The sequence below is a fragment of the Artemia franciscana genome, chromosome 21, assembly GCF_032884065.1.
Source record: "Artemia franciscana chromosome 21, ASM3288406v1, whole genome shotgun sequence".
Classification (NCBI taxonomy): domain Eukaryota; kingdom Metazoa; phylum Arthropoda; class Branchiopoda; order Anostraca; family Artemiidae; genus Artemia; species Artemia franciscana.
In genome coordinates, this window is record NC_088883.1 from 33,046,477 (window position 1) to 33,061,718 (window position 15,242).

Below are 15,242 nucleotides of genomic sequence, written 5' to 3' on the forward strand. Positions count from 1 at the left end.
TCACATTGCCTGAATCACACTGATGTCACAACCGATATGGTAATATACCAAAGACTCCAGTCCACTGAAACCAATCTCAGCAATAACAATCAACAAAATTGCGGTGGATCGGTAACGAAACACGGAGGGATCCTTGAAAGATTCCTTCACGACCTTCATCCCCAAGACAGGTTAAGAAAAACATGGACAGAAGACTTCGACAATGTCAAGATGGTCCAGTTATCACGCGATGCACTAGATAGAGGGATGAATGGAGCGCTTACGTATGACTTGGACAGAGTTATGGACAAATAAGTTAGTTCAAAATATTTTGAAAAATTTTGGGCTCAATAGGCTGTTGTCCCTTTTTATTTATTTTTTTTCTTACTGACAAAAAATGGATCAGATATAGCACGTTACGTAGTATGCCAACAGCATCATCGGTAATTGAGCCTAATCAAGTGCAAACACAAGCTCTTTTGTTTTCCATAGGTCCATTCTAGCCCTCCTAGCATGAATTTCAGTTTGAAATAAGCCAAACACTTTTCAATCATTTTAGTCTAAATGTCTCCTGGGCAGTATTCTACTGCTTGCTTCGGCCAAAGATATGTAAGGCTGCGTTTCCTAGGTATGTTTTCCAGAACTTTTTTGGTCAAAAGCAATGCATTAGGAGTAACCATTTAAAATTCTTTGAGTCCCCCCAGTCCCCCTTGTATTTTTCATATATCGTATTCAGACTGAAATTAGAGATCCATGAAGGTTCAAAGCCATGAGCATAAGTAGGAGGAGTTTCAAAACACAATTTTTAACGGTTTCTAATTAAATACTATAGTGCAGAAGAAAAATTGCAATAACAATTTGTGTGTCATGGGACAGAGCTTCGCGGTGGTTGTTATCAATAAGATTGGAAAGAAAACAATCTAGACAGGCCAAGACTCCCTGGAAATTATTTTCAGCCTTAATCCAGTTTCCATATGAATGACACAAATAGCCAAATGTCCAATCTCTAGTGGTTTTACTTTCTACAACGAATAAAGAGAAATAAAATTAAGTTGTTTTGGAAAAGAGATAAAAAAAATGTCTTTCTTTAAGTCGATCGAAGCTGGCTCCTCTGGTATTATTTACATATGCCAACAAATACACTAAATATCAAACAATTACATCCTCCAATTGAACGCTCAAACCCTTTTTTTGGACTGAGTGCTCTAAGTAACTCTCTAAAATAGGAGAGTCGGTAGGAGTCAACTCGACTCTACAACATCATCACCCCATGTGTTTAGAATCTTAACAACCGAGTTAAAGTTTTAGGCTCCTAGAAATGGTTAAGTTGCTCAGAGTATCTCAGAGTTAGGATTGAAACAACCCCTGTCAAAACCCTTACTTTCCTTTTCAGCTTTCCTTCTACCAAAACTCTTTCCCTTAATTTTTTTCTACCCAAGCAAAAGAATACCGAAGTCAGAATCACTGGAGTATGATCAAAGTTGAACACAGTGGGGCACAGTAGTCTGAACTTTAGCAGGACACGGAATCAGAAGATTCATCTTGGGGATGAGACCTTAACTTAAACCTTAGTTCCTCTAAAAACATTGGTGGCGCATAGGGTGCCCACAAAGCCTATTCACTCGCCCTGAAGCGGTGTTACAGCGATGATGTCTTCACATTCGGTAAGATCCCTGAATAGGGATGCGAAGGGGCTTATAATGTGACAAGATGCGGCCTTGGGCACCATATTTCCATAATATGGTTTCAAATTTTGTTTTGAATGAAACTGGGGGAAAATCCCCCCTCTCTCTTCAGCTGCGCTTATATGTATTTTACATATCCATTGAATCCAATCAAGATTGATTTTTCAAAAAAGCTAATTATTTAGATTTATTTAACTTTGCTTTGTGCATTCAGAGATATCTCTTCTTTATACCCAATCATTACATAAACGCAAATATAACATAAAATAGCGAAGAGTTTTACTAAAATATTTCTGAGGGTCGCTTACTCAGTTACAAACTGGTTCAAATTAAAAAAACAAAAAAAAACAAAAAAAAACGAAAAACAGAACTGACCTGGAATGGCAATTCTGTGTATTCTTTTGGCAGATAGTAGAGGTCCTCCAAGTTCATTTGTTCAAGATCACCGACATCCACCAACGAGCATAGGACGCCTGATTCATCTGCTTTTTCCACCTTCAAAAAAGAAGAAGTTAGTTTAATATCTAAGAAATGCTAAAAAAAAATTAGGAATTGATCTCCAATAGTGACATTTTCTATCATATTTCTTATCAGATTTCTATAATATTTTTCCACCAAAATATTGTCATATACAGTTTGTACTAGTAATTTAAACATGATGAATTTCCAAATGCCTGGTGAAGATATGACCCCAGTTACTCGTCGAAGAGGGGTGCATCATATACCATGTGACTGCGGCAGTTATTATGTGGGTAGGACCCACCAAAACTGAGAAAAAAATGTCTGCAATAGAATACGGATGGTATAATAAGGCTTTAAATTCTACGGTTCTTTTGATTCTTCTCTAAGCCTCCATATTTCGAGAACCTATCCATACAATACTTCTTGAAAACGTCTCCCTCACTAGAAATGATTTGAGTATTAAACAGGTTGTTCAGGAGCCAATAGAAATAAAACTAAGCTAAATAATAACTATTTAAATAGGGACTCGAGGGATTATTCACTCAACGCATTATGCGAAAATTTAATAAAAATAATTTAACAAATTACGCTCCCAACCGATAGCTAATACCAATGAACGTGAACCAAAGAGACCTTTTAGGCTGACAGCCAAAAAATTGAAAAATAACATTAAAAACATACTCTTGATTTGTTTTTTTACCGGAATATAATGCCTTGTTTCGTGTTGTTTTCTTTTGTCCAGGTTGAACTGCCTCGAAGTAAATATTCTAGGACTGTTTTTAATTTTAGTTTTAATAATCAGGCATTTTATTATATTTTTATAAATTATTATATGGTTATGTTTATGTATTATTATTTGTTTATGTTTATGTATTATTATTTGTTATTATATGTTGACATATATGTATTTTTATTTGTTATTATAAGTTTACGTATTTGTTTTGTTATTTGTTATTATATGTTTATGTACTTTTATTTGTTATTATATGTTGATTTTTACATGTTTTATATGTCTTATTTTATATTTTTAAATATACTTTGCTGAGGATGGCTCTAGGATACAGAACCAAAATATTCATTTAAGATTTAAACAAATTTCACTTTCTTAGATTAATTCCTCATGTTGTTTTACTTGTTGTTGTTTGCCTATTCTTGATTTGGATGCCTTCATTGGATTCACCTACCTCACGGATAATATCCTGGATGATTAATCTGCCCAACTTCCACAACTAACATCAGCTCTTCTTACCACATAATCTCAAAACCTCAACGAAGTTCGTTCAATTCGCCAATATTTTACCTCCATGAATTAAATTACCTGTATACCTTAGGCCGAGGGGAGCTTAAGTTGTTATTTTACACCAGGCTCCCCTAAAACCCTTTGACAATAATTCAAGACAGAAATTGATCCTATGAAAACGGAAAAATCAAATTTCTATCGTGTTCCTTAGGACAAACGCACCTAAGAAGTGCCCTGATTCTCGAAGCATTGCAGCACAAAAGTCAAAACAGCAGATTTGTTTTAGTAGGTGGGGGGGGGGGAGAGATAAAGCTTATAAAGGGCATTTTAAGGCTAGAATTTCCCAGTCTTAGCTGTGTTCTTTATAGCAATTTGGAACGAAAGGACAGTTTACGCAATAAATTTCCTAAATCGAGAAGAATGTGTAAGGAACAGGCGCTCTTCATGATTCTGATTGGGGAAGCAACGTCACTTTTACTTTAATTGGAGTTAAAGCAAAAAAAGCCGTTTTCATATGTTTACTTGCACTGGGGGAGGGGGAGTCCCCCGACAACAAGATTCGTCTAAAAGATTGCACCTCAATAAACTATAGTTTGGCACCCTTTTGTTCTGCAAAAACTATTTTTAGCTAAAATTGGGCCATAAAATCATTCTGACCAAAAAAAAAAGTTTCCAGCTGCTTATTATTAACAAATAAAAACCAACATAATGATTTTTTTTAACGATTTTTATTTAACATGAAGTGAAGACGTTTAAAATCCAAACATAAACAAATTTCTTTTTTAGGTTATACGTACTTTTTTTTATCACAAATACATTTTGCGACATTACGGATAAACTTAGATTCCTGATCATTGCTATATGCGATATAATCCAAGAGAAAACAAGCTATTTGGGATGGAAAACAAGGAATTCATCATAGAGCAAAAAGTGGGGATAAAGCAGTAGAGGAAACAATACATTTTATAAATCTTAGAAGTTGAGTGCAACGAACAAGAAGGTGGTACAGTCTAGGATTTGAAAAGTCAGTGGACCAGAAAATACTCACTTAGACTGCAAATGAGAACGATCAACAGCAGAATCCACTCCAACCATCTCTATAGCTGTGAATACTGGAATCTAAACCAGTAGCAAGAAAAGAGGATCTTTGATTTTCAAAAAATCTGTCTACAAAGGATATTTAATAATAGCCGGAGACACACCGTCACAAAATATCTCCCAAAAACAACAACAACAAAAAACGACAAAAATATGAAATCATTTTAGTCAATATTGTACTGGCAGTTTATATTCCGTGTGAAACATGCTGTTTTACGCTACAGTTGTAATTTGTACAGAAAGGACAATATTATCGGATAAACTTGCTGCAAGTCAACCCAATCACCGAGTCAGGATTATTATAGATAATCAAACTGTTATAGATAGAGAATATTATCATGTTAAAGATAACATGACTTGATTATTTTACCGAAGGTGACGTTTAACATCCACGTCCAATCATCTGCTATTATAACTTTATCTTAGAGGGTGCTCGACTGGCCAAATAGAGGAACCCTCCTTAGGTATTACAAAACAGACAGTCAAACCTTCCTCACACCTGCCTTTAATAAAAGATGCTACACGTCAACGAAAATGGCACTAATTGAAGCATATTATCCACATGATAGGAGAGTGACTCCCTACACCTGAAGCACATCGAAATGAAAATCCAACCCTTATGAGAAGATATCTGGGCATAAATACATTCTAAGAACAAACTGACTATGCATGACGCATGAAACAAAGAGAAGAAAGCATATTATAAATGAAAAATTAAATCAAATAGGTGAGAAAAAAACACAATCTCTGTTTCTTTCAAAACTGAACAAAAACTTGAACATTTTCTTCAACTCGGGAAAGGATAAAACCGACCTTATAGTGGGTAGTGGTGTCCACAGAGTCCCGTGTTCATATGGGAAGTTTCACATTGTTATGATCCATCAACAACTGGGGGAATGATTACATGAACACAAAAATTCAATAGATAAGTCCTTGAGGTTTGAAAGTAAAAATGGCATCTTTGATTCTGCTTTAGCCCTCCATATTTTTGAGAACTCCGATCATTTAATTCTTCTTGAAGAGGCAACTTTAACTGTAAATAGTCAACCACAATCTTTTAGAGAGGCAATTGAGATTTAAAAATATATAAATATAAATTTTGTTATAAATAGAGATACAGGAGGTGTTTCCTTAAGTCCAATTTAAAATAAATTAATATTAAAAGATTCAATCAGTATTTTTCCCCCTTTTTAATTTAAAACACTGTGTCCACATATCTAATAAAAATCGAAATTGCAGGCAAACAAAATCTATTGCTAAGCAAAGGATATTTGTCCAATCCAAGTGATGAAGCGTCTTTCATTGATTCTAGATGGTTTTTTGATTCATTGCCTTTCTCTTCTTGTAGAGTTTACTTCGAAACGTTAGTTCTTGTCTTTGTTTTTTTCTGAGCATTGAAGACGACTTGGCGGAAGTCCTTGACGGAATATTCGCGTTGTTTTCGTTTTCATTGTTTGCTATTGGCTGATAAAATCCTCGTTTTTCTCACCTATTTGGTTTTATTTTTCATTTATTATATCCTTTCTTCTCTTTGTTTCATATGTCTGGGCTGCAGCATGTATGAGGGATGGCTGACATATCCTTCTGTATCCCTTTGGCAACACAACAGTAACTAAGGTGAAACGCATGCACAGGCAATTTTTTTCACAATTTAAAAAATTTTGTTGAGAAGGCAACTTAAAGTGGTACCAGTCGTAAATGATTTGTTGAGGTCACACCGTTCTTAGAATTCATAAGCGAGTCAAAAAGACGGTCCAAAACGTCCAACTGGTAAAGGACCGATACATAAACCCCGCCCCCCATCCTTCCGTTTTTCCGTTAGTTTACCTTGTGTTGCGACGAATGCTTGGAACAATCGTTTTACAAAAATTGTCTTTCGATAAAGTTTGAACTCGCAATTTTCCCATTTCAAGTCTTACTGAAAAAGCCTTCCAACCTTAAATCAATATATTAAAATGATAAATCATCCTCGGGCCATTATGATATCGGTCCTCCAACCTAATCTATTTAAAGCCTCCCTCTTTACACCTTCCCAGGAAGTTCCCATTTCCTTTAAATCTTTATTTATGACATCCTCCCAACCCAGACAAGGACGACCTGCTTTCCGTGTAGCCCCAGACGGTTGGCCAAAAAGGACAATCTTCGGTAATCTGTCATCCTTCATCCGTAGAACGTGGCATAGCCATCTCAACCTTTCTTTCATTATAGCCCCAGAAAGCGGGATTGAACCAAACTTTTCGTACAACCTACTGTTTGAAATACGGTCAGTCAGCCGGGTACCCAGAACAATCCGTAGGCAATTTCTCTGGAAAACATCTAGTAAATTTTCATCTGCTTTTCGGAGTGCCCATGCTTCAGAGCCATATTTGACCACTGTCATCACTGTGGCTTCCAATATTCTAATCTTGGTTTGTAGGCTTATCTTTCTATTCTTCCAAACTTTTTTTAACTGTGAAAAAACACCCTGAGCTTTAGCTATTCTACTTTTAACATCTTCACTGCTCCCACCATCTTTACTAATAATACTACCAAGGTAACTGAAGCTCCCAACCTGATTAATCTTTTCGTTACCTAATGTCACCTGTTCATCTTCACTTATTCCTAGCCTTAGTGACTTAAGTCTTCTTAACATTAATTTTCAAGCCTATTTTAGCACCCTGAACTCGTAAAACCTCTAAAAATTCATTCATTTTGCTCACACTTTCATTTAATATGCTTAAATCATCAGCATAATCTAAGTCCAGGAGCGTTCTTCCACCCCATTTGATTCCATGGTCTCCAATTGCCTTTTCTGTGCTCCTTAAGACGAAGTCCATCAAAATGATCCATATAAAGGGGGATAGAACACAACCCTGCTTAACTCCTGATTTAATACAAAACCAGTTGCTAACCTCATTTCCTACCTTAACCGCAGCAGTATTATTCTCGTACATAGCGCAGATCACTTTAATGTATTTTTCTGGTATACCATATAACGATAAGACCTTTGTTAACGCTGTTCTATCAACAGAATCGAAAGCTTGCTCATAATCGATAAAACTAAGGACCAAAGGTGTTTGACAACGAAGGGACTTCTCAATTATTAACCTAAAAGTGAAAACATGGTCGACACATCCTCCACCTTTTCTAAAACCGCATTGTTCTTCCCTTAAAACTTTGTCTACAGCATGTCTCAGTCTAAAAAGTATCATATTACTCAGTAATTTGCTACCTACAGAGACCAGACTAATGCCTCGATAATTAAGACACTCACTCTTGTCACCTTTCTTATACAGTGGTTTAATTAAGGTTTTCCTAAAATCATTGGGTACTTCCCCTTTTTCAAAAATCATGTTCATAATCTTCAGTAGCTTATTCCTAACCTCAGAGCCACCATATTTAAGGGACTTAATAATCATACTATCAGCACTTGGGGCATTATTATTTTTTAATCCTTCTAGTACTGTCGCTAATTCTTCCTCACTAAACAAATCTTCCTTCACATCCAAGGTATCACAAACTTTTTCATTTTCATCTATATCTTTTCCTGCAACTGTATCTCGGTTTAGCACATTCTCAAAATGTTCCACCCATCTTTCTTTAACTTTTTCCTTATCACTAATTGTGGCCCCATTTCTATCTTTAACTGGGACTAGTCCGGATTGGCTACTCCCTTTCAATTTATAAACATGCCAGTATAATATTTTACTATTATGCCGTCTAGCCGCATCTTCCAGATCCTCAGCAATTTTATCCATCGCCTCCATTTCACATCTCCTTACTTCATATTTTAATGCTTTCTCCACTTTCTTTACATTCCTTTTGTTTTCATACGACCTATCACTCAGATAATTCTTATACAAACCCCTTCTACTCTCTATTAAACCTAAAGCTTTTTCACTAATATTCCTAGTTGATGTCTTAGCACTCTTCCCTAGGACACCATCAGCAACTTCACAAATTCTTTTTCTGAAATTATTCCATCCATCTTCCATATTGTCAAATTTTAAACCCTCAAGTTTAGTACTCAACTGTTCCTGGAATTTTTTTTCTCAAATTTTCATCCTGAAGTCTACCAACATCATAACTTTCCGGGAGGGAGTTACCCTTCCGAAATTTCAGCTTTAAATTAACCTTAGACACTACTAGATGGTGATCTTTACTTTTAACATCAATAACAGCACTCCTATACACCCTAGTATCTTGTATTGATCCTGCTAGTCTTTTGTTTACAATAACATAATCAATAAGGTTTGCTGTCTTACCATCACGTGAACACCATGTCAACTTATGGGCCATTTTGTGACCAAACACCGTATTGGTTATAACTAGGTTGTTATACCTACAAAATTGCAAAAGCCTATAGCCATTACTGTTTTCTTTTCCTACACCAAATTTACCTAGGCTAGGATACCATCTATCCCATTTTCCAAATGGTATCCCATTTCCATAGGATACCATTTCTACCAACCTGGGCATTAAAATCTCCTAGCAAAAACACCATATTTCTACCTGGTACCCTGTCTATTTGCTCCTGTAACTGTAAGTAAAATTCATCTGAGTCACTAGTATCTCCATCAGTTGGTTCAATGGGGGCATATACTACTATAACTGATACCCTAAACTTTTTAGTCATAGAATGAGCAATTAGTATTCTATTATTAATACCTTCCCAGCCTAAACAAGACTTAGCAGCTTCCTTATTCATCATGAGCCCTACTCCCTGTCTATGTACCCCATCCTTCCTGCCTGAGTAAACAAATTCTATGTCACCTAATTTCATGCTTCCTACCCCTGGTATATGAGTTTCTGAAACTCCTAATAAATCCAGTTCACACCGTCTGAATTCGTCAGTCAAAATGTCGATGCGATAGTCATTTTTTAACGTCGTAACATTCCAAGTTCCAATTTTCATGTTCTTTAAATCTTTGAAATTATTTTGGCCTCAAGAAAAGCAGTGATCCCGGATACCAGTGCAGGATGGGGACCAACATATCTTCTCAAGTCTACACTGAAGAGCTTAAGCCGGCTTAGAACCGGACAGCAAGAAGTCCCTGGGACCTCCAGTAAGTTGGAGGCTTTGTGCAATCCTAAGCCCATCTTGGTCACAACATGGTTTTCAGCACTTGGCGATGCTCTTCTATCAACAAGAGTCGAAATCCTGCACAGACAGTCCCAAGCCTATTACCTCCGACTCATTATATATTCATGCCTACAAATATTATGCTACTACGGGAAGGCAGCCCATAGTAGATAAATTAGCTAGGAAGAGGTTTTTCAGCCCGAAAACGCCCATCAAAACAAACCAAGCCCAGAAAATTATCCAATAATCAGAATCCCGTACGAGTGCTGTGTTGTTTACTAGGCTATAATTTCCTCGAGGGGCGCCACTCCTCAAATGGGAAAAATTGACCGCAAGTTTCCCAGTCTTGCAGGTACCCCGAAAGGGTCGAGGCAGCCCTTTACAGAGGCCGTTGTCCATAAATCTCGATCTTACGCCCTGCCGCAGTTGTCCTCCTATAGAGGATCCTCCCACGATGGTGTTCTGCTTCACCATGCAATTTAACCCATTACTGGGAGAAGGATTGTAACTCATCTGACGCGTGAACACGGCAGTTGGCCCTGCTGAGTGTACATTTGAGGGGCCTTCTTCCTCCTCCACCTGTAATTATGACCCCCAGGGGAGGGTTTCCCAGTTTCTATTATGGGCCCTACTGGGACAAGGTCCTACTTGGTCTAAGCCTCCTATGGAGCTACTCTACCTATCTGTAGGGCTTTCCCCTATCGTTGTCCTCCACAAAAACCTAGCATGATTATCTAATAATTTTACTAACTAATGCAACTAATAAATAGTTGCAGTAAATTGCAACTTTACTTTAATTTAGACTATAAAGTAAAGGACAAAAATAACATATACAAGCTCTGTTGTCCTCTGCTAAAACCTAGCATGCAAACTAATAATTAACTAAATATTGCAACTAATTAATAATTGTAATAAAGTACAACTTTCCTTTTAATTTATAACCTAAAATAAGGAAAACACAAAAAAAGCTCTATTGTCATCTACCAAAACCTAGCATGTTAACTAATAATTAACTAATAAATAGCCCATTTGGCCTGATTGCATAACCTCACAAGCCACACTTTATAGAAAACCAACACCTTGTCTGATATAAATATATATATTATAGAAAACACCTTTGAGAATTTAAATTAAGAAGGAAACTTATTAGAAACCCTGCTAGTACTGCAAAAGTAGACCTAAGTAGCCAATTTAGCCTGTTTGAAACATCTCACAAGCCAACACCCTATAGAAAACACCTTTGATAATTTAAATGAATAAGAAAACTTATTAGAAATTCTGCTGGTACTGCAAAAGTAGACCTAAGTAGCCCATTTAGCCTGTGTGAAACATCTCACAAGCCAACACCCTATGGAAAACACCTTTGAGAATTTAAATGAAGAAGAAAACTTATTAGAGACTGCTAATACTGCAAAAGTAGACCTAAGTAGCCCATTTAGCCTGTTTAAAACATCTCACAAGCCAACACCCTATAGAAAACACCTTTGAGAATTTAAATGAAGAAGAAAACTTATTAGAGGCTGCTAATACTGCAAAAGTAGACCTAAGTAGCCAATTTAGCCTGTTTGAAACATCTCACAAGCCAACACCCTATAGAAAACACCTTTGATAATTTAAATGAATAAGAAAACTTATTAGAAATTCTGCTGGTACTGCAAAAGTAGACCTAAGTAGCCCATTTAGCCTGTGTGAAACATCTCACAAGCCAACACCCTATGGAAAACACCTTTGAGAATTTAAATGAAGAAGAAAACTTATTAAAGACTGCTAATGCTGCAAAAGTAGACCTAAGTAGCCAATTTAGCCTGTTTGAAACATCTCACAAGCCAACACCCTATAGAAAACACCTTTGATAATTTAAATGAATTAGAAAACTTATTAGAAATTCTGCTGGTACTGCAAAAGTAGACCTAAGTAGCCCATTTAGCCTGTGTGAAACATCTCACAAGCCAACACCCTATGGAAAACACCTTTGAGAATTTAAATGAAGAAGAAAACTTATTAAAGACTGCTAATACTGCAAAAGTAGACCTAAGTAGCCAATTTAGCCTGTCTGAAACATCTCAGAAGCCAACACCCTATAGAAAACAGCTTTGAGAATTTAAATGAAGAAGAAAACTTATTAGAGACTGCTAATACTGCAAAAGTAGACCTAAGTAGCCCATTTAGCCTGTTTAAAACATCTCACAAGCCAACACCCTATAGAAAACACCTTTGAGAATTTAAATGAAGAAGAAAACTTATTAGAGACTGCTAATACTGCAAAAGTAGACCTAAGTAGCCAATTTAGCCAGTTTGAAACATCTCACAAGCCAACACCCTATAGAAAACACTTTTGAGAATTTAAATGAAGAAGAAAACTTATTAGAGACTGCTAATACTGCAAAATGTAGAAATAATATTAGGTTAATTTGGTCCGATTTAAAGATAAAAATTAGAACTGTTAGAAGTAGTAGCCTATGAGAAGCCAAATATAATGACAGATGATGACTGTAATTATAACACCCACGTAACCTTAAAACAAGACTGGAAAAGATTACCACAACATCAAGAAGTGATCAAACTCCTTAAAAAGGGCAAGGAAAAAATTATTATAAATAACAAATAATAATAGCTGTGGCCGCCCTCTAACAATAATAGTATTGCTCTAACTAAGAATGCTCTAAACTAACTTCGGAAATGGGAAAATTTGCCCTCTTTTGCATATTTCTGACGTATTTTTAACATTTTTCTAACATTATTTGCTGAAAAAAAAATTAAAGCAGGTTTTGAAATATATGTTGGCAGATAGGTAAAGCTGTACCTCAGCTATGAATTAATAGGAAAATTGTCATCTTTCTTAGTGAGTCAACAAAATGCCATTAAACATAATCAGACATTGAGGCCGTAGGGACACAATAAAATAGCACATAAAAATTCAAACGGAGTATAAAATAAACCTTAACAAATTAACATACATATATATATATATATATATATATATATATATATATATATATATATATATATATATATATATATATATATATATATATATATATATATATGTATATATGTATATATATAAGAATTGTGTTAAGATATATATCAATAATTTATATTAACTATTACTATTGCAATATTAATATACAATTAATTAATTTGGTTATTTATTAATGTAAATTAATATGGTCAATTATCAATTATCAAAGTCAATTATCAAGATATAGTTAACAACCTTATATTATCAACTAGTAATATATTAAGGTAAGCCTTGAATTTTAAAAACTACCAGATTCATCTGATGTAGGGAGTTTAACCGAAATTATTTACTTGAAGAAATTTCATATTTGCTCAATGATAATTGATAAAGTTATATTTGATTAAATTTGTAATTGATCGATTTTTAACTGATTAAATTGATTAAGATTTCTTTTGATTTTGATATTTGATTAAAACAGAAGAACATACCAGCACTCTTTGCCATATTTCGTCAACATATGCCCCATACATTTGTCCAACGGTCACAGAGCCAACAGGTTTAGCAGTTTCGGGGTTGCTGAAAAATTCGTCCAACTCGTGAAGGAAATCGTCAAATTTAGCCTGAAAAAAAGGAACATATCAAACACCCAAATTAAAACAGAGCCAAAATCTAGATTTTCCCTCAAGGTGGGGGGGGGCGAGAATGTGCATTTTGTTCCCTCCTGCCACACAGTCAATGCTGTCGACATTACAATTTTCATTTAGAGTGAAAGTTGAATATATTTCCCGGGGAAAAATAATGGCGTTTATTTGTTTCATAGATGTTATTTATTAGAAGTACTGGTTTTATCAACTCACAGTTTGTTTCCACTACTTTCGAAAGATGCATAATACTATTTATTTAAAAAGAACTTTACTATCGCCTAAGCCTAGTTAAATGGTAGTGGGTTAGGTTAATAGAAGGTGAAGCAAAACATATATCAAATATGTATTTACATAGTATATGTTATTATGTAATCTATATATATATATATATATATATATATATATATATATATATATATATATATATATATATATATATATATATATATATATATATATATATATATACATATATATATATATATAAATAAGTTGTTTGTGTACTGACGTCATGTTTGTCGACTGTCGACTGACGTCACGTTTATTTGTCGACTGACGTCATGTTTGTCGACTATATATGACGTCATTAAGAAGAAACAGTCGAGGAAGCTGCTCAAAGAGCAAATGCCAAAAGGCTTGCGGCTAATAGAGAAAGTAAGAAAAGAAAGCGTGCCAAGGAATCACAACAACAGCGTGAAAACAGGCTTGCGGCTAATAGAGAAAGTATGAAAAGAAAGTGTGCCGAGGAAAGTGACACTCACAGAGAAATTACAGACCGAGACACCGGGACACAAATGACGACCTAGACACAGGGACACGACTACAACGGGGACGCCGGAAGGGCACATGGGGGATATATAAATGACGACGGGGACACAGGGAATATTCGATTAGCAATTACCATCAACAAAGCCCAAGGGCAATCATTAGAAAAATGCGGTATAGATCTGAATACGGATTGTTTTCCCATGGACAATTATATGTTGCATGTTCAAGAGTCGGTATACCTGACAATCTATTTATATGCACAGACAATGGGACAGCGAAGAATATTGTATATTCGCTAGTTTTACGTAATTAAAACATATATATATATATATATATATATATATATATATATATATATATATATATATATATATATATATATATATATATATATATATATATATATATACTAGCTATTGGGGTGGCGCTTCGCCCCCCCCCGGGCGCGTAAGTCGTTACGCGCCATTGTAGTTGTGTCCCTGTGTCCCACCTGTGAATATAGATAGATATATATATATATATATATATATATATATATATATTATATATATATATTTTTAACTACGTAAAACTTGCGAATATACAACATTCTTGGCTGTCCCATTGTCTGTGTATATAAATAGATTGTCAGGTTTACCGACTCTTGAACATGCAAAATATAATTGTCTATGGGAAAAACAATCTGTATTCAGATCTATACCTAATTATTCTAATGATTGCCCTTGAGCTTTGTTGATGGTGATTGCTAATCGAACATTCCCTGTGTCCCCGTCGTCATTTATATATCCCCTGTGCCCCCCGGCGTCCCCGTTGTTGTTGTTTCCCTGTGTCCCGGTGTCCCAGACTGTAATTTCTCTTTGAGTGTCACGGTCGTCATTTATATTCCCTGTGTCCCAGTGTCCCGGTCGTCATTTTTGTCCCGGTCGTCATTTGTGTTCCGGTGTCCCGGTCTGTAATTTTTCTTTGAGTGTCCTGGTCGTCATTTATATTCCCTGTGTCCCGGTGCTTTGTTGATGGTGATTGCTAATCGAACATTCCTTGTGTCCCGGTCGCTTTCTCTTTGAGTGTCCCGGTCGTCATTTATATTCCTTATGTCTCGGTGTCCCGGTCGTCATTTGTGTTCCGATGTCCCGGTGCGCTTCGCGCCACCCCAACGCCTAGTTGGTGGGGCGCTTCGCGCCCCCCCAAGCCCCCCCGCGCGCGTAAGTCGTTACGCGCCATATTAGTTACGCGCCATTGTAGTTGTGTCCCTGTGTCCCACCTGTGAATAGAGATAGATATAAATATATGTTTTTAACTACGTAAAACATGCGAATATACAACATTCTTCGCTGTCCCATTG

The 15,242-nt window shown here is 35.8% G+C and overlaps 1 protein-coding gene across 7 annotated transcripts in view; it reads right to left on the reverse strand.

Moving 5' to 3' along the window:
• LOC136040948 (tudor domain-containing protein 7-like) overlaps positions 1-15,242 on the reverse strand; it is a 150,699-nt gene that overhangs the window by 49,867 nt on the left and 85,590 nt on the right. For all 7 annotated transcript variants that reach the window (XR_010620920.1, XM_065725393.1, XM_065725394.1 and 4 more), the window contains 2 exons: positions 12,977-13,108; positions 2,040-2,159 (listed from right to left, as the gene is read on the reverse strand). Coding sequence is in view for 6 of the 7 variants with exons in the window: in XM_065725393.1 (XP_065581465.1) it covers positions 2,040-2,159; positions 12,977-13,108 (252 nt within the window). In the remaining variant the exon portion in view is untranslated. The remainder of the gene's footprint in view (positions 1-2,039; positions 2,160-12,976; positions 13,109-15,242) is intronic.